General features: G+C 35.6%; 2 protein-coding genes across 2 annotated transcripts; both read right to left on the reverse strand.

Annotated features, from left to right (window-relative positions):
* Positions 1-201: 201 nt before the first annotated feature.
* Positions 202-7,535, reverse strand: LOC136811090 (kelch-like protein 3). The gene is made up of 7 exons (XM_067067690.1): positions 7,447-7,535; positions 6,245-7,249; positions 5,722-6,011; positions 5,114-5,303; positions 4,718-4,943; positions 1,519-1,671; positions 202-996 (listed from the first exon to the last, which is right to left on the reverse strand). The coding sequence occupies exons 2-7, from the start codon at positions 7,247-7,249 to the stop codon at positions 533-535; spliced, it is 2,328 nt and encodes a 775-aa protein (XP_066923791.1). The 5' UTR covers positions 7,447-7,535; the 3' UTR covers positions 202-532.
* A 619-nt stretch (positions 7,536-8,154) lies between these two features.
* On the reverse strand, positions 8,155-20,740 carry LOC136811091 (metastasis-associated protein MTA3-like). Its single transcript, XM_067067691.1, has 17 exons — positions 20,588-20,740; positions 18,068-18,135; positions 17,714-17,807; positions 17,092-17,221; positions 16,747-16,928; positions 16,567-16,663; positions 16,022-16,121; positions 11,753-11,870; positions 11,422-11,492; positions 10,938-11,178; positions 10,644-10,766; positions 10,372-10,508; positions 10,023-10,236; positions 9,557-9,841; positions 9,273-9,374; positions 8,812-9,154; positions 8,155-8,568 (listed from the first exon to the last, which is right to left on the reverse strand). The coding sequence occupies exons 1-17, from the start codon at positions 20,670-20,672 to the stop codon at positions 8,409-8,411; spliced, it is 2,550 nt and encodes an 849-aa protein (XP_066923792.1). The 5' UTR covers positions 20,673-20,740; the 3' UTR covers positions 8,155-8,408.
* Positions 20,741-22,296: the final 1,556 nt, after the last annotated feature.

Raw genomic sequence — 22,296 nt, forward strand, 5'->3', positions numbered from 1 at the left:
GTGAAAATTTTTAGGTGTCAATTTTTTTATTTTTTTTTTTTGAAGCTAAATAAAATTTAGGAGTTTAGAGAAACTTTCATCGCAAAAGCTCTATTATTTCAGGAGCTATTACCAATAATTTGACCTCCGAACAGAAACAGCCCCCCCCCTAGGCCGAATAGGGTTAAAGTCCATCAAAAACTAATTTGTCGAGAAAATGTGACTAAACTAGAATAGAAATTGTGTTACGAAATCTTTAGAGAAAGAATTGTTTAAGAAATAAAAGAAATATTCTTTAAAACACGTTTATACAAACTTAGAATTCAAAATTCAAAATTAAGCTTCCTCATCGGTGATCTCGTGGATCTTGACATACTCAAACGCCGTCCTGAACATCCTATCATCGATGCTAATATTCATCGTCATTTCATTTAGTTATGCATAATATCTAATCATATCTGCATAATTTATCACTATTTTATCGTTGCCGAGAGAAGAAAATAGTGACTTAAAGTCACACTCCTAAACTCCATCTTTCCATCCATCACCTTTATCACAATGGTTCGTAAGAAAAACATTGGACGTTTTGTAACCTTTCTCTCAACACACCAACAGTTTGCCAGCTCAACGATTTCCCATTCTCTTTCAACACATCTACCGTATATTTATCGCTACCACCGATGCAATATACCTTCCCTTCGTACAAAAGCGCAAAAGAGTTCTCCTTACTTTCGCTAAAAACTGCTTTATTTTTCAACCATTTTTGCGAAGTTCTATCGAATACATCGATGGTATCATGACTTCTTTCTTCATCACGTCCACCCAAAAGGTAAACTTTATCACCGTTGACCAGAATGGAAGCTCTCAACCTCGGTACAGACATTGGTAACTTGATCAATTTCCATACTTTTTCAGAAGCAACGTAATATTCCATGGAATTCAATACACAGGACTTTTCAGGTGAGAATCCACCGGCAGCAAAAATGCGAGGTTTTGTATTTCCCATTGTAGCGACAGCTGTAATAATAAAAGAAAGATAATGTGAACTCCATTTACGTCTCTAGCCCAAAAAACCTGGCGTCGTCGACCAGTTTGCTGACTTCGACCTTTCTGGTTTTTATGATGACGATATCTGCACCAACAGGCTCGGTTACCAGGGCAGACCTAGCACAGCTTTTTGTGCTTATAATTTGATTGGTCTAGAAATCTCGAAAAGGCAATTATATTACATGTAATAACAAAAGACAAAAGGTTACAGAGACGAAAAGATAAACTACATTAATCACATTATACATTGTATTTTTCAACAACAATTTATAATTTATAATTTTGTCACTTCATAGCGTTATGAGAAGGGTTGTTTAGGTGTAATCCGGATCCAACAGCATAACAGGACTTGGCTAAAATTGTTCAGCTTCTAAGTCCATTAGTTGGGCGGCGGCGACCGGGGATCGAAACCAAAAGCTTATTGAATTACAAGGACGTAAAGCGTAACGAAAAGTGGGTTCAAGAAAAAAACATAGAAACAGATCAAGATACCTGGTGATCTGCGGGCTTCTTCCATTGATGCAAGTGTTTCCCATTGCTTACTGCTTAACTTCAACTCGCACAGCCTCCGCCCGTCTTCTTTCCCTCCCACAACAAAGATGGAGTTCTTGGTTGAACAAATTCCGCACTCCAACATAGAAATGCCTGTAAATGAATGGTATGAGATCATAGTATAAGAAAGCAGCGGCTGGAATGATAACATCTGGATTTCTGTTGTTCTATTTCTGTTGTATTTGATGACTATTTGTTGATCAAGAAATCAGTAATGTAGCATCATTAATGGTAAATTTTATTGGTTTGACACTTCTCATTGCGTTTTAGACATAAATAATATGCGCTTGATAATACACTTGCATTATAAAATCATTGTAAAGGAAAGGTCAACAATAAGAAATTTAAACAAGCACAAAATGGCTGGGTTGAAAGAACTCAAAAATTAATAAAGTGCCTCGAATGCCTTCACAATATTTCAGTGAAATTATTTTAGAAATCAATGAAAATGTACATCAAGATAATACTGTGAAAATTTCAAGCCAGCACCTTCAAAATCTATCATTCAAACTGACAGGAGAGTTATCATCTTGAATATACCTTATTAAATATTTCCCGCTTTCCAAAAGGGAAATATTTATTAAAACGGGCTTTCTCCATAATTTCCCGTGTCAAAACGCCTTCCGTACGCCCTGACTGACGCCCGTTTTTATTTTCACAGCGAAAGATGCATCCAGTGAATTATAAGTAATGCATCATGATTCAAGTCGACTGATAAACTATATATAAAATATATGTTACAAGTTCCTTACGGATTCTCAAGCCCAGTTATAATAAAACTATTACATGTTAGTAGCAGACCCGACTGGCAATTGTTATGTAGCAGGTTGAAACATGAGTATTTGCTGCTAGAAAGAGATGCAGTTTGTTTTCAAGTTAAAATCTTTAAAATAAATCAAACTGTGTGGGTTTCTTTACTTCCAAACAACCTACCAATAGTTTTGGAACACTCCATAATAAAGGGAGATGGCTGTTCTTGTGGATTGACTTTCTGGTTACCCCATATAAACACGATGTGACATGAAAGTGAAGAGACTTGTTGGTTTTTGTTTGATTTCTTGACTCATATATCTCATGGCAAATGGGATAGCAAATGACTTTTCATGTATTGCTTGGCTTTACATATGATACATCTAACTTTGAACCCTCCAGAATGTTGAAAAAAGCATTTTATGAGATAAGTTTCGATTGTGATTGTAATTTTCATGGAAATTTTTAATCGATAGATTTGACTTGGCGTCAGTTTTGTTTGGTGATAAATCTTTAGCTTTACCATGACCGTGGGATGATTTTCAATAAACTTTTGTTGTTATACACAGTTTTGTTTCCTACGCATGATGACTCCAGCCATGATTGGTATCAGAATTTTGGAAAAAAAACATCTTACGACGACGAGAAATTGTTGATAGAAATTATATTGACTTATTTTTACAATTTTGGTGGTGTGGGTTTTGTTGTTGTTTACACCGTGGGATCCTGTTAGGGTATCTTGATTGTTGTTTGTTGGAATTGATTACCAAAAAAAAGAGAACCTTTTTTTGATAAATACTTTATTTTTTTCATGAACCGTGTGGATGGTTGACATCTTTCTCTAGTCTTGTAAACCAATGCAGTGTCTGTTTTCAAATCTTGAATTCTCTATACCTACTGAACTGAATTGAAGCTCTGACTAGCTCTGTTTAAAGCTATTTAAATGCTTTAAAACTTTGAGGCATATTCTTTTCTTTGTTGCTATTAAAGATAGATTTTTACTTTGTCCTAATGTAAATTTATTGTAAAGTTTTAGTTTTGGAGTTTAGTTCATCTGCAGGAGTAGTATTTTTTCAGTAATCCTTAAATCTTGTGAATAAAGTAACATTTAACCAGACTTATTGCCCTCATTATATTCAAATTTTTATTTTTTTTAGGACTGATGAGTACATATTTTTAAATACCAAAACAAAGCAAACAACATGCCAGTTCTTTCTGGACAAATATATATGTATACTTTATTATGTGTGCTTTGATTTCTATTTTAATCAACCCTCTCAACTGCTGATCTTTCAACTATCATTTAGGAGTATAGAATGGGCTTTCATAGTACCATTTTCTCTAAGTATTTTTTACCACTTGCGTGGATTAAAATATTATTTTCTCACGATAAAAGCTCACCCTCAATAGGGTGACACGACAGTTGTTGAACAACTTAAGACTTGGAATTGTAACTTGTAACTCTCACCTTGCTTTCTTTTACTAAGGCTAATTATCCCTTTTTATATATGTCAATAATGACCTTCATTTTTAAGGAAATATTTAGTCGCAATTTTGCGATTCTTGTTGGTATATATTTTGACCTGTTACAAATTTTCGCGAATCGCGAAAGTTTTTCGAAAAAACGTGATTCGCGTGTATTAAATTTCGCGATTGCCGACTTCTGGAAAATTTTCGCGTGTATTAAATTTCGCGATTCACTAAACTAGGTATTTTCAGAAAGTGGAAATATAAAGCAAGAAAAAGACTGATTTTGCTTGAAACACAACGTTTTTTATGTAAAAATACTAACAAAATACTAAGAAGAAATTTTTCGCGCGTATTTAATTTCGCGATTTTGTAATTTTGAAAAATTTAAACAGTATTAAATTTCGCGAAAATTGACCAAAAAACTCGCGAAATTAAGTACCCGCGAAAATTTGTAACAAGCGAAAATATATACCAATAAGGTAGTTCTTATAATCTCAATTTTGGTGAAAAACTATTGTTTCCACAAAATACCCCTAAAATATGTCCAAATTTAGTTCAAGTGTTCTATTGGGTACAGATTCAAAGATATCTAGCAAAAAAAAAAAAATTTGTGAAGGAAAATAAGAGCAGAATTTCAAAAACTATCTACCAATAACAAACTGATCATCTTGATGTTCTTATAAAGCTCGGAGACAGATGGAACAGCAATTAACTGAAAAGACAATACGGTACATATTCCACGGCTTTCTTATACTATGATGAGTATAACTTTATTTTAGTTTCACACATTAGTATTTAGGCCCCATATTTAGTAGAAGTGGAATTTGTTCCTCCAAATTGCGATGGAAATATTACTTGTCAATGCTTTGTCCAATACTTTATCGACGTGTCAAAAAACATAGGAATGAAGTAAATTTACCTTCACAAAAATATTCCCAACTCAAATTCTTTGTGTTGAACCTGCAAACAGCGTTTTTGGAAACTGTGTAGATGTGTTCTCCTGCTTTCACAGTGACATGGTGATCTCTACTGACCAAGGATGAAGGAAGATCCAACTCTGGTACGTCTTGGCACTTACAATGTAGCAGGTCTAGCTGCATACATGATTGGGAGTTTGTTTGGAACAAGTAAACATTGTCTGATACCTGTCGAAAGAATGAAACGCATTCTATATTAAGTACAAATACTGAAGAATGTCTATTCCCCTTCTTGGGGAAGCAAACATTTTGATGTTTATAAGAATATTAGGACTAAACTGGCTTAATCAAATTTAAGCTGCATGGTGGACATTTGCAAAAAAATGGCAAACATGTACCTGTCGATATCGGTTGAGATCCTGTTCATTCGTTGCTGCTTCATCTTTCTTGCTTGCGATCGCTTCGCTGATCTTCTTGCGGCAAAGTTCACTCTCCAATAACAACTCCTTACTAACAGTGTTTTCCAGATACTCCAGTGACATCAAATTGAAGTGAATGTGCAAGACCAATTGCGGTAAAAAGAATTGCCTGCAAAAAATGAAAAAACTTTCCAGTTTTCCAAACTTGCTTTTACAAAGATATGGTATGGTTCACAGATCAGATTCGAAATTTATTTATCCAAAAAGTCGACCCAAGTCGACCCACGGAACCGGAAAAGATAACAGTGCCGAGGAAGCATTTTCATATTGGGGGTCTGCGAAGTTTAGTGACACCGCGAGGGCCAACCATAGTTTAGCCCGAGGGGGGGGATTTTGAAAATTTGAGCCCTAGATTGCTTAAATATACACTCAAAACATGCACATAAAGACAATTATGACAAATTAAAAAAGGAAAACTTTGCATTTTTCAAAATAATCATTTTTGAAAAAATTATTGGGGGGGCATAACCCCCCCCCCCCCAGTTGCTAAGGCACTGGATAAACATCCTCTAATGTTAAAACTATACCTATCAATTTTGTTATAAGAATACCAACTCCATACTGCTTCATAGACCTCCTCTTCTGCTTTGACTTTCACTTGATCCGAAGTGATGATTTGGATCAACAATTCACCATCGATCGAGAAAAACGACTCCTCTTTCACGATCGATTTGAAATTCCAACAGATATAACGAAACGATTTCAGTTTTAATCGATCAATTTGATGTCTGTCAGCGATGGAGAAAATTTGGAAACAATTTTTGAGACCCAATTGAAATTCCAAATGATCTGTGCATAGTTTGATGACTTCGTTGGTCTAAAATGGAAGAAAATATAGGTTAAGTCACCAGAAATAGTTACTGTAGCCTCAAACTTTGGGTTTAGATTTCAGGTATGTTTTTCGTTTAAAATAATAGAGGTTTTGTCATGATATAAGATAATATCGTACCCAGAGCCACTTACACTTTCTGAATCGTCCTTTCATGAGAGCTATAAAAATCAAAAAATAGCAAAAGAAGGGACTGGCGGAGCGTTATAGAAAATACTTACTTGAAAATAATGAGCAGCATCAAGCAGTTCCTCTACATCTTCTTCATCAATGGTCAACTTTGCCAGATAAAAATATCCCAACATGGCTGCCACTGATTGCGGTTGTAAACCCTCCAAGATTAACCGGTCTGTGCGAATGCTGTTCATCTTACGGAACAGCGTAGCGAAGTAGGGTGATGAAGCGGCCAGCACGATTTTGTGCGCTTTGAAGTCCACTCCACCAACTCGCATTAAAACATCGCAATTGAATCCTTGCGTTTGAAAAGAATGGAGTTTCTCAATTAATTCTGCTTGCACGCCAGGGTGTGTATATGTTAGTTGGCTACCATCTTGACGAAAACGAGGACCGTCTGGAGTCGGAGGTATCAGGCCATTGGCTTTAATGATTGGTCCACTTGAAGTTTTCTTGCCAACCTGACTGGTGGAGACACGAATGATTGGACCTTCACTATCATTTGGAGGTGTTGAAATGGAGACTTGGATTTCTTCAATCGGGTCCGTTCCTATAGATTGTGTTTCTACTTTCTCACTAGACTTTTCTTCGTTTTCTTCAGAGGTATCAAAGTCCGTTTGTGTTGAAATGGTAGCCAAAAGTATACTCTTCTTGCGTACCAAAGTTGTCTTCTTCGGTGAAGAATTCTTTTTAGAATGTTTCTCAATTTCTGGATCCGATTCTGATCCTGATTCAACTTTTGGCTTTTTTGTCTCTTTGCTTCCGACTTTCTCACTTTTCTTTACATGTTTTGGTTCTTTAGCAGTTTTGTTTGCTTTTGTACTTTTCACCTTTTTGGGAGCTTCTTCTTCATCTTCGCTTTCATTTTCATTGTGAACTTTCTCTTTCTTTGTTTTGGTAGTCGCTTTCTTCTTTTTCACAGTAGGCTTGGAAGAGGTTTCAGATGGTTCACTGTTTGCGGTTTTCTTAGATTTCTTCACTTTCTTTTTTATTGCAGGTTCTTCTTCATTGACAACAATCCGTTTAAAATCAGAATACGATTTACCGTCCATCTAAAAATATATGAATATAATGAAAATAGAAGCGAGTTCACAAACTTCTTAGAAATGCAACAGTTTATTTCTTACAGTGTGTACCAAAGTTATCAATTTCAATCAAGTATGACAAAAAAACCATTTGCTGAAGGTTTTGCTTTTTTTTCGTGATAATGAAATTCGAATTAGTCGAAACAGTAAATCATATACTTTACCCTCAAAAGATGGAGTGGATCAAACAAGATTGCATGTTCCCCTTAGAAAAGCCAATAGATAAGCGAAGACTAAAGAGATAGAAGTTAAAAGATATCAATTATGTATGCATCATTATTCAGGATTTTGAATATGATAGTTTTCAATAAAGTCAGTGAAGAATAGTTGGTAGGTGAATATAACAACGATTAATATATTGAAAGAAACCAAAAGCGTTGTAAATTATTCACACCAACTGAATTGGTTTTCCCTCAACTCGGAGGGATACCCACTGTTGGCGGTCGTTTTTTCTTGATAGTTTTCCGACTCTCACAGTTCGTATTATGAACATGAGAGAAAACTCTCCTCCTAAAAATATAGAGATTGAAAGTGAACATTACACTTCCCCTAGAAAATGAATATTGCAGGTACTCAAATAAAAATCACAGACTCTCTAATTGCTGTTTCAAAAACGAGGGGAGGCTAAACTAAAATATTGATTAAAATGAAAGAAGTTTTTGGTCTGAAGGAGAACAGTTAGGTAAAAAAGATTCCTTTCTCACTTGAGCCAAAAATAACTGGTAAAAATAGCTATGAAAAGTTTGAATTAACAAATTTGATGCCTTGAATGCATTTATAACAATCAATCTCAAAATTAGGAGGACTTCCAGATCAGATCAATTGTAACTAGCCTTACTCATTAGTGCTATATCGACAAACCAAAGATAATTTTAAGCTAAGAATTGGATATTTTATTTCAATCAAATTTAATTGTACAAAAAAAATTCTAAAGATTTAAATGTCTAAGGTTTACATGTTGCCTGTACCTATATCAATTCAGCCATCAGTGTTCGATTTGTTTGAATAAAATTCCAAATAGAATCTTCCATTATTCAGAGTCATATTCAACGACGTAAGCAAACAAAATGGTAATAAATATTTTGACTACGGTTCATCCAAAGTTATTGGAACTTTTTTTTTGCATTCAATCGTCATCAATAACGATAGGGTCGGCTGTTTTCGTTTTCATGTCATTTTTCTTGCATGTAATGGAATCACGTAACTCTTGTGAGCATTTAATTTGTACGAACGGTTTTCGAGCAATTTTCCTTTGCACTCGTGATGGCAACGATCGTCTTGATTTTCTATCATAGAACAATAAATAATATATAATTTCTACATGATTTATAACCTGATTTCATATATTGTTGTTGAACACCATTTAAAAGAGTGCTCCATAACTCTGTAGAGCAAATTCATAAATTTATTTCAAAATTTTGTTAAAAAAACCTGATTTCATCTAAGCAAATAACTTTTCTGTTACAATAACCAAGGTTTATGGCATTTCTCACGTTCTAAAACTGCCTCCTATAGCTAAATTCACTCACCTGGACTCTTTAGTGGCATTGAACAAGAATTCTTGGGGAGGATCCACATATTGAAGGTCAGGATCTCTACGGTTCTGTTGAACGATTCCTTTGTATGACTGCTTCCTTGAAGTGGATCCGGTTGGTGTTCTTGAAGATTTAGCCACAGATCGGCTGCCACCGTTGACATCGGGGTAATGTTGGTTCATTGGGTGGTGTGAGGAGTAAGACTGGTGTTGCGGTGGCATGTCGTGGTAGTGTTGTTGGTAGTGGCGTTTGTGGCCGTCTTTCTGTGGAACATGGATCTGTGGCGCCACTTGCTCACGGTCTGTGTGGTGCATTTGCATATGGTGCTGAAGGCTCACTGTTGAAGGAAAAATAAAAACAATTTCCAACGAGTTTTTTTCAAGAGGTTAAAAAGTTGCAAATAATTTACTTCTATCATTTGGTGCTAAACACCGTATCAACTGTTATATTGTTACCTTGGCTATGCAATACTTTGCCACACTCTGCACAACCATACCCTTTTCTTCCAAGAGGCGATGAAGCTTGCATTTGTTGTTGCCTTTTGGCTGAAGGCGTGTCTGTGGAGAAGAAAAAATACAATAAGTAAAAGTCATTTAAATTCATAATACAGGACCTTGGGACGATTATTTACTGTACCTCCATCACAAATTTTAAACATATTTTTAACATCACCTATCAGAGGCTAAATGTCATAATTCAAAAGGCAATGTTATCACGAATGGTCGATTGGAAGACATACCATTGCTATCTTGATCAGCAGGTCGTTTGTGACCACCTGGCATGATTGGAGTCGGGCTTTTCAAACTCTTCGCTTTCAAGTTCTGTGTGATTGAAGTAGAAGTGTGGGAGAAAGCGGCACTTCGACTTCCAGGTGAATTGTCTTGTGAAGCATTTTGTGAGTTGGCTTTGTTACTTGCAGACAGCTTCTTTAAAACACTTAAAACTGAATCCAAAGCAACTACTCGCTTCTTCAATGGTTTGTCAATCAATGACTTTGCTTTTTCCACTGTAACTACTTTCAAAGCTAAAACAATACAAAAATATGAAAACAGTGGCTTTTGTTTCAAAACAAGAATGAACAATAAATGTCCAAGAAATATTATTCAGACGGAATTCAAACGAGCCACTCAAATATCTTCATCGTCAAATTGGTATAACCAGTTCATGCTATGAGCTGCCATTGAGGTTGAGGGCAAAAATCTTACCTTCGTTCTTGACTTCAATGTTGTCTATGGTGTCCGTTGGAGATCTAGAGAAGTGTCTCAAACGAAGAGTGGCTTTGCAAAGACGTCGTGTTGCTCTCATATAAGGTGTTGGTGACATAACGAAGGGTGTCTTCACCTTCAACTTGCTATCCAATGTATAAATGCCATGAGCCTTTGCCAGATGGCGAGTCAAGTGAGCTTTCAAGTTGAATGTCTATTGAACAAGAAAGAGTAGAATAGTATACATATTCAAAAAATGTCTTTTTGAGAGCCTTTTTTGCCCGAAAAAAAAAGACTGAATGGTGTGAATCCACAAAAGGGATGATGTATAAATATAATTCAAAGTTACCTTTCCACAGCCAGGTTCAGTACAATCATAACCTCTATGTGTGGCCATATGACTGGAAAGACGTTCGGCACGATTGAACTTCTTGTTACAAATTCTACATTTGTAGCAGGCTTCCTTTGCATCGTTTCCAGATTCATCTAAGAAGGATGAATGAATTACCGTCATAAAAATAACACTTTTATAAAATATGTTAGTCTTTTGATTCTTTTGGCTAGTGATGTTACAATATAGTTTGAAGTTTGGCGTTTTTTAGTGAAAATCCAATAGCTTACTTGATTTAGTTGATTTCTTTAAGCCTCCACACTTTTTCCAGTAGACCCAGCAATCTTTACATAAATACAATTTGCAGCTGGATGTAGCTGGTCCCCATGGATACCACAAGACTGATTCTTTACCTTGAAAGAAAAAAACGATTCTTTGATTTAGAATCATGAGTGCGTCTGTGTGCGTGAATAGTACCAGTAAAGGAGATAATAAACTTTGTTTCGTTGACCTGGCTGATACTGAAGAGCTTTATAGACTGAAATAAATAAGCAAAAAGAGATAATCTATGCATCGATACTTACAGAAACAGCTTTCACACATGTAATTTGGTGTCACCAAGGATCCACTAGGCGTCACCTGGTATTGAGAGCTGGCTTGGATAGCTAACGTCAAGTTGATAGCTGTGTTACTGCTTGGTATAAAAATTTGGGTGACTTTGCTGTCTCCTTCTTGAGCTTTCATACGTTTCTGTTGGACATATTTATCAGTGGTTTTCCACATGTAGTAGTATTCGATGATAGAAGAAATTGATTTCCAAGGTAGCTAAAATCGGAAAAAGATCATTCATTATCATCAGTTTCGAGTCTACAATGCTTTATATGCTTTTCATCTATTATCCATTTGTGTAGGTATAGTTGATTTTCGAGTTTGTACATTAAAAATTCCAAAGGACTCAACCCTTTACATAGGCTAAGATAATGAGTTATCATCGAGTAGTAGAACTAGAAAAACGGATTCTTAAATTGACCGAATTCGTTAGTTTTTTAGCCTCAAACACAGACTTACATATTCTTGCTGAATTTCGTTGAACTCTTTTCCATGTTTTCGAATTCCTTCCTCAAACAGAGTTGCTTCACCTATATACATCATATAAAGGATGATGAAGAAATCCAAATTTGACCATCTTCAGGATTTTGCTGTTCAAAGTATTTCCCTAAGGCAAGGACTGGTAAAAGCGAAATCATCCCCAGTTATAACCATCATTACAATTTTCAAAAGATCTAAAAAGGTCTTCCATAGTTAAAAAGAGCCAATTTGAGATTCTTTAAAGAGTCAAGCGATTTATCGGAATATAAATATGGTAGTAAGTAGATTGAGGAGACATTAATGAACTGACCTGAGGTCCACTCCTCCATTTCATCCCTGCAGAGGATGGGGCCACCATCAGGAACCAATGACAATGAGGCCTTTCCGACGTCATAATTACTCTTGTGAAGTAGCGTCAATGCTTGAAACTAAACAAAACAGTACGAATAAGCAGTTCATCGACAAGACGAAAAGCACTCATTACAGGTACACCTGCCAAAATTGTGTAGAAGTTAAACCTGTACTCTCAGCCCTCATCCCTTCAAGACGAGCCCAATCATCTCTTAAACTTGAACAGGAAGTCGAAAACCTACGAAGAGAGCTAGAAGCCTGTAAGGGGCTTCTCAAGCAAAACGAAGTCGATAGAGTTACTATTGCATCCCAAAAGAAAGAACTGGCGAACCTAAAGAGAAATCTCAATGAAGATCCGGGTTTCCACACCATAGAGTACGTTGAGCAAAAGTTTGAAGAGAAACTCGAGTCACTCAAACCGACTATCAAAGAAATGATTGAACAAACAATCAAAACAGAGTGTAAAGCACTCTCAGAAAAAACGTATGCTTCCGTTACCTCCTCCAACACCACTAATCTTGCTACCCCAAATCAAGACTCACTAAAGGAAGTTATCAAAGATGCCTGGCGCGAAGAGGGAGCAGAAGAGGCAGACAAGAGAAGACGTGCACCAAATGTCATCGTTCATGGTTTACCAGAGAAAGATGAAGAAAATGACAAAAGTTGGGCATCAGATTTTATCAAGGATACCCATGCCCGAGCTAACATTCAGCGTGTCAGAAGATTAGGCGTAGCAGATGGAAATAAAAAGCGACCCTTGTTGTTATCACTCAAAAATGAACAAGAAAAATGGACCGTTATCGGAAATTTAACAAGTTTAAAGGGATTAGAAAACTACAAAGGTATCAGTATTACAGAGGACCTAACACCCGCACAACGGAAAGTATATAAGGAATTATCGAACGATGCAAAGAACCTAAACTCCGAGGAAAAATCTCAAACTGAAATTTATCGAGTCAGAGGTGATACAAAAAACGGTTTCGCTGTAAAGAAGCTGAAAATCAAAAAACAATAATAGAAACAAACCACTATAAACAAGCACTAACTAGCAATAAAGCAAACCCTACCCCAAGAACTATACCTGAAATAAGAATCCTATCAACAAATGCCGATCAATTTACGAAAGCAAAGAAAGGAATATTAAATAAGATAAATCAACTCGAGAAACCGCACCTAATCGCAATTTGTGAAGTAAAACCCAAACATGGTGAAAAATGGCAAATCCACGAATACGAAATGAAAGACTACAAAGTTGTTAACTCCACTAATACCAATAACAACAAAGGTCGAGGAATCGTTATATTGGCACACTCATCAATAGACCATCTAGTTGCTGACATCGAAAGTCCTGTTGAATTCGAAGAAACCTGTATTATCGAGATTAGTCTAGCAAAGAAAGACAAACTGGTATTTGCGTGTATATACAGAAGCCCTACGAAGCATGCTAACTCGCACGAAAACAATTCTATGTTGAACAGCCTGTTGAAGTCATTGAGTCAAGACAAGAGATATTCACACAAATGTATAGTTGGAGATTTTAATCTACCAACAATAAATTGGGAAAACTGGACAACCCCCCATATTGAGGACAGTAAAGAAGAAAAATTCTTGGATGCACTACGAGATTCATTTCTTTACCAATACGTCAAAGAGCCGACGAGATGTAGAGGAACAGACGATCCGTCTCTAGTAGACCTCATTCTAACCAGTGAATATAACCAAGTCAACAATCTCAAATATCTTAGTCCACTTGGAAAAGGTGACCACAGTGTACTTGTCTTTGACTTCAAGTGTTGTGCTGAGCAGAAGCCAAGTTGCCAAAAGTATTCCTACAATTCAGCTAACTTCCAGGAAATGCGACGCTTTCTTCGAGCGGCTAATTGGACGCAAGACTTTATCGCGACATCAAACGGAAAGACAGTATGTGAGCTCTGGGAACAGTTCAAAACTGATCTAAACGATCTAAAGAGCCGATTCGTCCCGCTAAAAGAAGTTGGAAATTCCTTCTGGAAGAAAAAAGGAAATATACCGATAGGGGAAGATATTCGAAATGAAATCAGGATAAAAGATCGCCTACATAGGAAGTGGATTAATTCTTCGGATGCTGACAAGGAGTTCAATAGAGCAAAATATGTTTCAGCGCGAAACCGAGTCAACAGTATAATGAGACGCACGCGTAGAAACCATGAACGAGAAATTAGCAGATCGGCAAAGAACAACCCGAAGCGATTTTGGTCGCATGTAAGAAATCAATTGAAGTCGACAAGCCGAGTTGCATCTCTTCTGGAGTCGGAGGACAACAAAGAATCATTGAAGCATGAAGACATAGAAAAGGCAAATATCCTACAAAAGCAATTTTGTGGTGTATTTACGAATGAGCCAAACGGACAATTACCTTCATTTGATAAAAGAACAGATACGATGATCGATATCCCTGAAATTTCTCTAGAAACAATAATAAGACAGATCAAGCAGCTTGACCCCAGCAAATCATTTGGACCAGATGAGATTCATCCGTTGATGCTGAAGGAACTAGTTGACTTCGTTGCAGAACCGCTGAAGATAATCATGAACAAAACATTAGAAGATAGCGTATTACCTGAGGACTGGAAGATGGCGCATGTCACGCCAATCTACAAAAACAAGGGTGCTCACAACCTAGCCATAAACTACCGTCCAGTCAGTTTAACATCTATAGTATGCAAAATGATGGAGTCAGTGCTACGAAAAGCTATTATGGATCATCTTGTGGAAGAAAATCTTTTATCTGAAAAACAGTACGGTTTTATTGGTAAGCGATCAACAGTCACTCAACTTCTTTACTACATTGACCAATGTTGTGAAACGATGGCAGAAGGCAAAGTTGTTGATTGCATCTATTTTGATTTTGCAAAAGCGTTTGACACCGTCCCTCACAGGAGGTTAAAGAAAAAACTGGAATGTTACGGGGTAGGTGGAAGTCTACTAAACTGGATAACATCGTTTTTGTCAGATCGCAAGCAGCTGGTCAAAGTCAACTCAGCCAAATCAACAACTAACCCTGTCTTAAGTGGGATTCCTCAAGGAAGTGTACTAGGACCTCTGCTATTTGTCATTTACATCAATGATTTGCCAGACAAAGTAGTTTCGGATGCATTTCTCTTTGCTGATGACACGAAAATAGTGAAGACTATAGATTCGGTAGAAGACTCTATCGTTGTACAAAGAGATATCGATGAAATGGAAAAGTGGTCTCAGGATTGGTTACTCACGTTCCATCCTGATAAATGTCATGTCTTAACAATAGGTAAATTCGCCAACATTAAGCATGCACACAGATACCAGCTTGGAGGTAATGAACTTGAACATGTTTTTGAAGAAAAAGACCTCGGCATCTTGATCGATTCGGAACTAACTTTCGAGGAGCATATATCCAAACAGGTTAACAAAGCAAATTCAATCCTTGGAGTCATCAAAAGAAGTTTTAACGACTTGAGTCCTTCGGCATTTTGTACTCTGTACACCACCTTTGTCAGACCTCACTTGGAATATGCACAATCAGTATGGCAGCCAAAATTACGTCGTAGTATAAATTTGATTGAAGGTGTTCAAAGACGGGCGACAAGACTGATTCCTCAATATCGTAATCTCCACTACGAAGAACGTTTAAAAAGACTCAAGCTTCCATCTCTTGAGTTCAGAAGGCTTTTCAGTGATATGGTGCAAATATATAAGCATATTCATTTTTACGACCCACAGACAACTCGGAACAAGTTTGTTAAAAAATCCCGTCCAACCAGATTCCATGATCATGAATTTGTTCCAAACTTTGCTGATGATGGTTTTCGTGGGGCTCAGACGAAATCTTTCTACTATAGATCAATCCCAACATGGAATGCACTACCGCGATTTGTCATCGAGTCGACCTCAATCAAATTGTTTAAAGAAAGCCTAAACAAAGCGTGGGAAAAACACCAACTAAGATACTTGACATATTAATATTGTAATTAGAAATCGGTTCGTAGAGGTCCACCTCGGGCCTGTGAGCTTGTATACATCATAATAATAATAATAATAAATAAAACGTCTCCCAAAATCTTATGAACTCTCCAACTTAGATGTTTTAAAATGTTTTTAAAACAGTTTAAAAGTTTTTTAGTATTATTTAACTTAAATGAGCCCTTTATCGAAAAGTTTCTTAGAGAAGAATATGGAAATACCAATTGAGTTAGTTAATAGATTGGCTTACCAAAGTGATGTCCCTGGAAGCAGCAGCTGCACTCAAATGTAAACTTGATTCTTTTGAGGAGCTGCTTGTGTCTAAAGCCCGTGCAAATGTACCAATTGATCTGAATAAATAAATTGAAATTGAATTATCATCAAATTATAGCTCAAAAAAACTCTTCACGCTTCATTTTACATCCTTACTGCATTTGCTCACAAAACCCTGTTCAGGCCAAAAGAATATCACAATGCAATACGAACAGGCGGTTCTTATTTTTTTAGAGCGTTGTTAGAGCTTCCCAAAAAATCAAAAAAGAAGCTGTAAATATGATTACAAAGGGGATAAGGATTTTCAAAGTAAAATTTGTAAGGATTTGTAGCAAAGTTTGTCTTTTTATAAATTTAATCAATAGTCAGCAATAGTCTTCTTCTTGAAAACTCTTTCAGCTCCAAAAAGACGGCATTAATGGCCATCCAAGGTCATCTGAGAGAGGCAAGTTGTGAAAAGCAGGTAGATTCAAGAAGGGAGTGTTAAAGATCCTTGTGCACAGTAGATGTTACCAAGCATACCTTGAAATGACAAGAAACTGGTCGACTTGTTTATCAGAAAGTGGGTTTTCCGGATCCCAAACTAGAGTTTCAAGTTCATCGTTATTTTGTAATTCTCCTGGAGAAGAAAATAGATTGGTATCATTTAGGTGTCATACAATTAACTTAACAAAAATGAGTAGCAGAAGTCAAAGATCAAACCTTTTGCCATTTCATCTTCCACTTCTGTTTGATATTCGTCACCAACTCCAATCTCACCACGATCAGCAAGCAATGTTTTTTGTTGTGGGTCATATACCAACAAATAGTAAAACCAATCTTCCTCTTTCAAGTAATCCAACAAAGCTTCAACTTCAGAATACAGTGTGACTGAACATTTCCCTCTAAAAGAATTACATAATTCATATTTTGAGAAATAGTAACATCTAAATTTCACAAAAACAGCATATTTTATTAAATAGATAAGGGGGTATGATCACACACAACTAAGTCCGATAGGTTTGGAAACAATGATCTTATGCTCTTGATTGTTTACTATAGACTCACCTTATTGTATTAGCATTTATTATTTCAAGTTGTCTAGACAGAAAAACTTCTCTGAGTTTCAATTGATGGTTTTGCTCGTCACTTAGGATGTCTGATCCAACATTGATCTCTCCCTCAATTTCAGCAGATTCTGAGAATTAAATATATGTCAATGGTACAGCTAAATGCGTTTTGATGGATAAGATTCCTTTGTCTACTTCCTTTAGGTGGAAGGAAGGACATATCAAGCATAAATAGGCTAAAGTCAACAAAATTCCTAAGGGATATGTTTTTGGGAGAACTTGATAAGATCGCTGAACTTGTCTGGTGACAGGCTCTCTTTTAGTCGAAAGACATAGTTTATACTTGGCCTTCAAATAAATAAATGCATTCATTTTCCCAAAAACTTTTTTTTTAAAGTATCCCTGATATCAGCACGTCCAATCTTAAGTTCTTTTTGAGATTTGACATTGACAAAAGCTAATCCAATTGTTTATAAAGATATGCGTATTTTGTATTTAAAAATGGAAAGATTGGACTTCAAATAATGCTTGTCTTGAATGGATTCTTATAACACAAACCAATGTAATGAATGCCAGTTATAATGAAGCTTTGAGAAAATCTTTAAACACAATATACTTACGAACATGCTTGTCTGCTTCCCTTCCCAAAACATTTGACAAGTCTCGCCTTCTGTAAAAGCAGGACACTTTTGCCTCTACTTGACCATTGGATGTCTGTCAAAAAAAAAACAAAGATCAATATATTATGATAAGCCAACAAATCAATAGGTGAAACAATGGCTTTAAAATGATTTTAAAAACACTTTGGAAAATTTAAGTCTAGGTACAGTGTAGTTGGCAATGAACAAGGTTCCTGATTCAACTTCAGGTTGGGTTTTACCAAAGGGAAAAATGGTACTTATCCAGGGAAGGAAGTAATGTTTCTGGTCTACCCTGTCTTAGGTCCCACAAATAAATTTCAATATATATTTCACCTTTGTTAGCTCTTCAATTCTTCTGATTTGGTAAGGATGGCTAGGTTGAGTTTCAACATAAACATAGTCTGGAATTCATAGAGAAAGCGATTTTAAACTATCAATGAAAGAAAATTCTTTTGAGCCTAGTATATACTCACTTGTGTAAAAATATTCGGTCCAAGTGCACCTAAGTGAATTTATCAGAGAGGCACACTTAAACACCATATTATGTACTCACTATAATTTTTTTCAAATGAAAAGGGGGTAAGACGCAGTTAAATGCAAAAAAATTCCCCTCTCTTTTTTCTATTCCAAAATAATTGAATGTGTTTTTATGCAGTGTCTTTGATGATTTTGAAAAAAATTGAAAATTCCAAATATTTTGATGATGTCTGTTTAAGGTCTGCCTAGCAAATTCAAGAGGTTTTTTTAAGTGTGTTTAAGTGTGTCAAAGCTGGTCAAAGTACATTTAGTGAATGATATTAAAGTCTATTCACGATAAGTGTGCACTCTTTTTTCTTTTACCTATAACTTTTGAAGGAATTCTTCAATCTATATAAATTTGGTATCGTTGGAGAGATATTTGTGAGTGGAACAATTTGAAATAAAAAAATCTTCAAAAGAATTCTAAAAATGAAGATGAAAATGTAGAAGAAAAAAATGAAGATCTTGTAGAAAAGTGCTATAACTTTCATTTTCGCTGGGGAGATTCTTTGATCTTTGGAGGTCATCACTGTGAAAAAATTTCACTAAAATATTTATTCAATACTAAACTATGATACAAAGTTAATAAGTGATTGACCCCAAAAAACAGCAGAAAACAGCGTTTTTAGACCTCAATTAGCTTATAACTTTGTTTGATATCTTTTAATTGAATGATTATTTTTGAGAAATTTTTTCACAGTGATGACGCTCGATAATCAAGGTTTCACTTCAGTGAAAACGATAGTTATAGCACTTTTCTACAAGATCTTCATTTTTTTCTTCTTCATTTTCATCTTCATTTTTAGAATTTATTTTAAAGATTTTTTTAATATTTCAAATTGTTCCACTAACTAATATCTTTCCAATGATATCAAATTTATAAAGATTGAAGAATTCCTTCAAAAGTTATAAGTAAATGAAAAAAGAGTGCACACTTATCGTGAATAGACTTAAGCAGGGGGGGGTCAAGCCTCAGGGTACTAAAGCATAGCCTAGAGAGGGTACTTATCTAAAAAAATTTTTGACTCATACCACCCACCCAAATAAGTACCCGGGTACTTAATGACTTTTCCCTTCTAGACCCTATACCCACCCAAAAAGTACCCGGGTACTTAAGGACTTTTCTCTTCTAGACCCCATACCTCTTTGTTTTTATTTCAAAATGTTCGAACACTTTGTTTTGTTATGATTCGAAAGTACTTAGTGCTCTGTTTACATTGAGAGATCAACCTTGTTCTCAAGTGATACATTGTTTCTTTTTTCTTAACTAGCTACTCGGCAATCATAATGAATGAGGACTTAGGTATTCATCAAAATGTTGTACAGTTACAGTATACAAAAGGCAAAATATTATTTCCCAAGTAAAACGCAGGAAAAGCCTCTTCAGGAGCTTTGCTTTCTTATGGGCTTCTGATTCACAAGCTTCTGATAAAAGATTCGAACGTCTAGGAAACTTTTCGAATGTTTTTGTAGTAGAAAAGAAAAAATGTAAGAGAGAGAGAGAAAATATATCAGTGAAAATAAACACTCAGAAGGAGTTCATTACATCACTATATCACGTGAAAACATAATAGAATAGAAGGGAAGGGAAACACTCGATGGAGCTCGATCAAAGATGGAGCTCGATCAAAACAAACAAAACAGGACCTTGGCTTTCACTTTCACTTCAAAACTTTTCCCTAAATTTCTTTTTCTTGGCAGGTCTTTTTATGTTTTGATATTACATCAACAATATAAAACAATTTAAAACTTTCTTTTCATCGATAATATTTTTATATGGCAGAATCATGTTTTTATCTGTTCTTCGTGTCAAATTTTATATTTTTAACCATCCAGTGATGGAATAAAAATGTCAAAGGTTTTTAACAATACTTAAGTCTCAAAGCCCTTAAATTATCTTGAAAACAAAATAAAACTACTCACCAGTACTCACCAAAATTGAGTCAAGGTACTTATTTTACAAAGAAAATTCACATAAGACCCACCCAATTAGTACCCGGGTACTTGTTTGATTAAACAAACTTGGCTCCCCACCCACCCAAAAAGTACCCGGGTACTTATCAAATTTTTTTTGGAAAAACACCCACCCACATAGCCGGTGGGGCTATGCTTTAGTACCCTGAGGCTTGACCCCCCCCTGACTTAAGTAGAAAAGTTTGTTTGCTGTGCTCAGGTACAAATAAATGCAATTTTAACAAAAGTGAGTACCAAGCTTATTAAGGTGTATAATGGTAATATTCATCAATGTTGATGATTTAAGCAACGTTATCTCCAGTAAATTACGTTACACCTGATTACACTGTTTAGTCTTATAAAAACACAATAGGAAATTACCTCCAACTCTGTAAATGTTTGAAGCAGGGAGCATTTTAGACATTTGTGTGGAGTTTTCGTAGCCCTGCTTCCCACCACGGGACATTTTTATGAATAACTTTTATTATCAATATGATTGATTACCACACTCTAAAAGAATAAATACTTTTAACTAAATAGTAAGAAATATAAAAAACATCTTCACTGTGTGAACCAGGGTTCAATGACAAGAAAATTTAGTATAACAATAAAAACTCCACTGACTGCTGTTTCAAGTTTCTAAGTGTTTGGTTATACCCATTACCGTAACTTGGTCTAATATCAACACCCCTCATCTAATTCAGACACCCTTCTTCAGAGCTGAAAATAAGATGAAGGTCAAAACTATTGATCGAGCTCAATCAAACGCATTCAAACACGATTGGCAACCAATGTAGAACGGAGGGACAGAATTTGCATAACTAAAGGCAAGAATACAGCAGAAAAATGTATTGAGGAAGCAAGGAAGCTATAAAACTCTCTGAGATTGTTCTTATTAGGTAGTCTTCAAATTAGAATAGATCTTAAAAATCTGTCCCACCATTTTCATTTTTTTGTAAGAATCTTTTTCATTGAAGTCTTGCTATTTCCTTTTCTTTCTTTCTAAATGACTAAGTGAACAAATAAGTATCTACTATTTCAAACAAGTGATTCCTGAGGGGACATTATTTTCTAGTCAGTTCTAGTCTCTAATTAATCAAATCTACCTTATTAAGGGAATTAATTTTCAAGAGACAGCTTCCCTCGCGAAATATTTTAATTTTTGCAGGACTTATTTTCGGGACTAACTTCGTCTGTAATTTTCGCGAATTGCCGAATTTTTTCAGATTTTCACATCTTACGTTAGTTTGATTACGAGATTTTGTGTGTACAGGAGAATCTCCATAACTTGAACGGCTACGAGGAATGAAAATTTATTCGAATTAAAGAGACATTCGAGTAATGGAGACTCATTTATGAGAGTTTTTTAGCTGAAAAAATTTTTATCGCAAAAAAATTAATTTTTATTAGGATTAAATTTCTCAAATTTAGCAAGAAATAAGAGCTTCAAAATTTTCGCAAGGGATTATAATTTCGCAAAGAAGGCGAAATTTGCAAAATGTAATTCCCGCGAAAATGTATTCCCTTAATGCAAATGGGCTTTGAATCTTAAACTTTTCTCAATTGAAATATGCTCTATCCTAAGATGACAATATCCAGCCATTGTAATCTTTCTACCCTGCAGAATTCAGAAAAACAGAAAATCACTGCTAGAGCAAGATGGAAAAAAAGGTTTAAAAACATTCTTTTTGTAGAAAAATGCACTAATAAGTTGCAATTCCAAGTCAAATACCTTCCAGGAAAGAAAAGTGCTACCGTCAACTGCTCTAATTTGGGACTATCTGACAAAACATGGGACTGCAATTCTATCACCATTTCACCGAACCTCCCACCATTTCACCGAACCTCCAAAATTGAAATATGAGAAAAATCCATAGTCGAACACACGCAAATGTCTGGAACGAAGAAGACCAAATTAGTGGCAAAACAAAAACAAAAAAAGTTAAAAAGGGCACGCTATCAGTGAAAGTTATCATAACATGTTATGACAGAGAGTATGATTGGTAAACTTGGTGGAGTTATCAAAACAAATTTTTTGTCAAAGAGATTTAACAGTGAGTGAAAATACAGGCCAGATATCAACAGTCCCA

Source organism: Clytia hemisphaerica, unplaced genomic scaffold (assembly GCF_902728285.1).
Source record: "Clytia hemisphaerica strain Z4C2 unplaced genomic scaffold, Clytia hemisphaerica genome assembly, whole genome shotgun sequence".
NCBI lineage: Eukaryota > Metazoa > Cnidaria > Hydrozoa > Leptothecata > Clytiidae > Clytia > Clytia hemisphaerica.

Bases quoted from the DNA above. Each gene is read 5' to 3' on its own strand.
- LOC136811090 (XM_067067690.1), bottom strand. From the start codon at position 7,249: ATGGACGGTAAATCGTATTCTGATTTTAAACGGATTGTTGTCAATGAA. The intron at 1,672-4,717 runs GTAAATTTACTT...ATTCATTTACAG, and splicing joins TTGGGAATATTTTTGTGAAG to GCATTTCTATGTTGGAGTGC. The intron at 997-1,518 runs GTATCTTGATCT...TTATTATTACAG, and splicing joins AGAAGCCCGCAGATCACCAG to CTGTCGCTACAATGGGAAAT.
- LOC136811091 (XM_067067691.1), bottom strand. From the start codon at position 20,672: ATGTCCCGTGGTGGGAAGCAGGGCTACGAAAACTCCACACAAATGTCT. The intron at 18,136-20,587 runs GTAATTTCCTAT...TATGAATTCCAG, and splicing joins AAACATTTACAGAGTTGGAG to ACTATGTTTATGTTGAAACT. The intron at 8,569-8,811 runs GTGAGTGAATTT...GTTCTATGATAG, and splicing joins AATGCCACTAAAGAGTCCAG to AAAATCAAGACGATCGTTGC.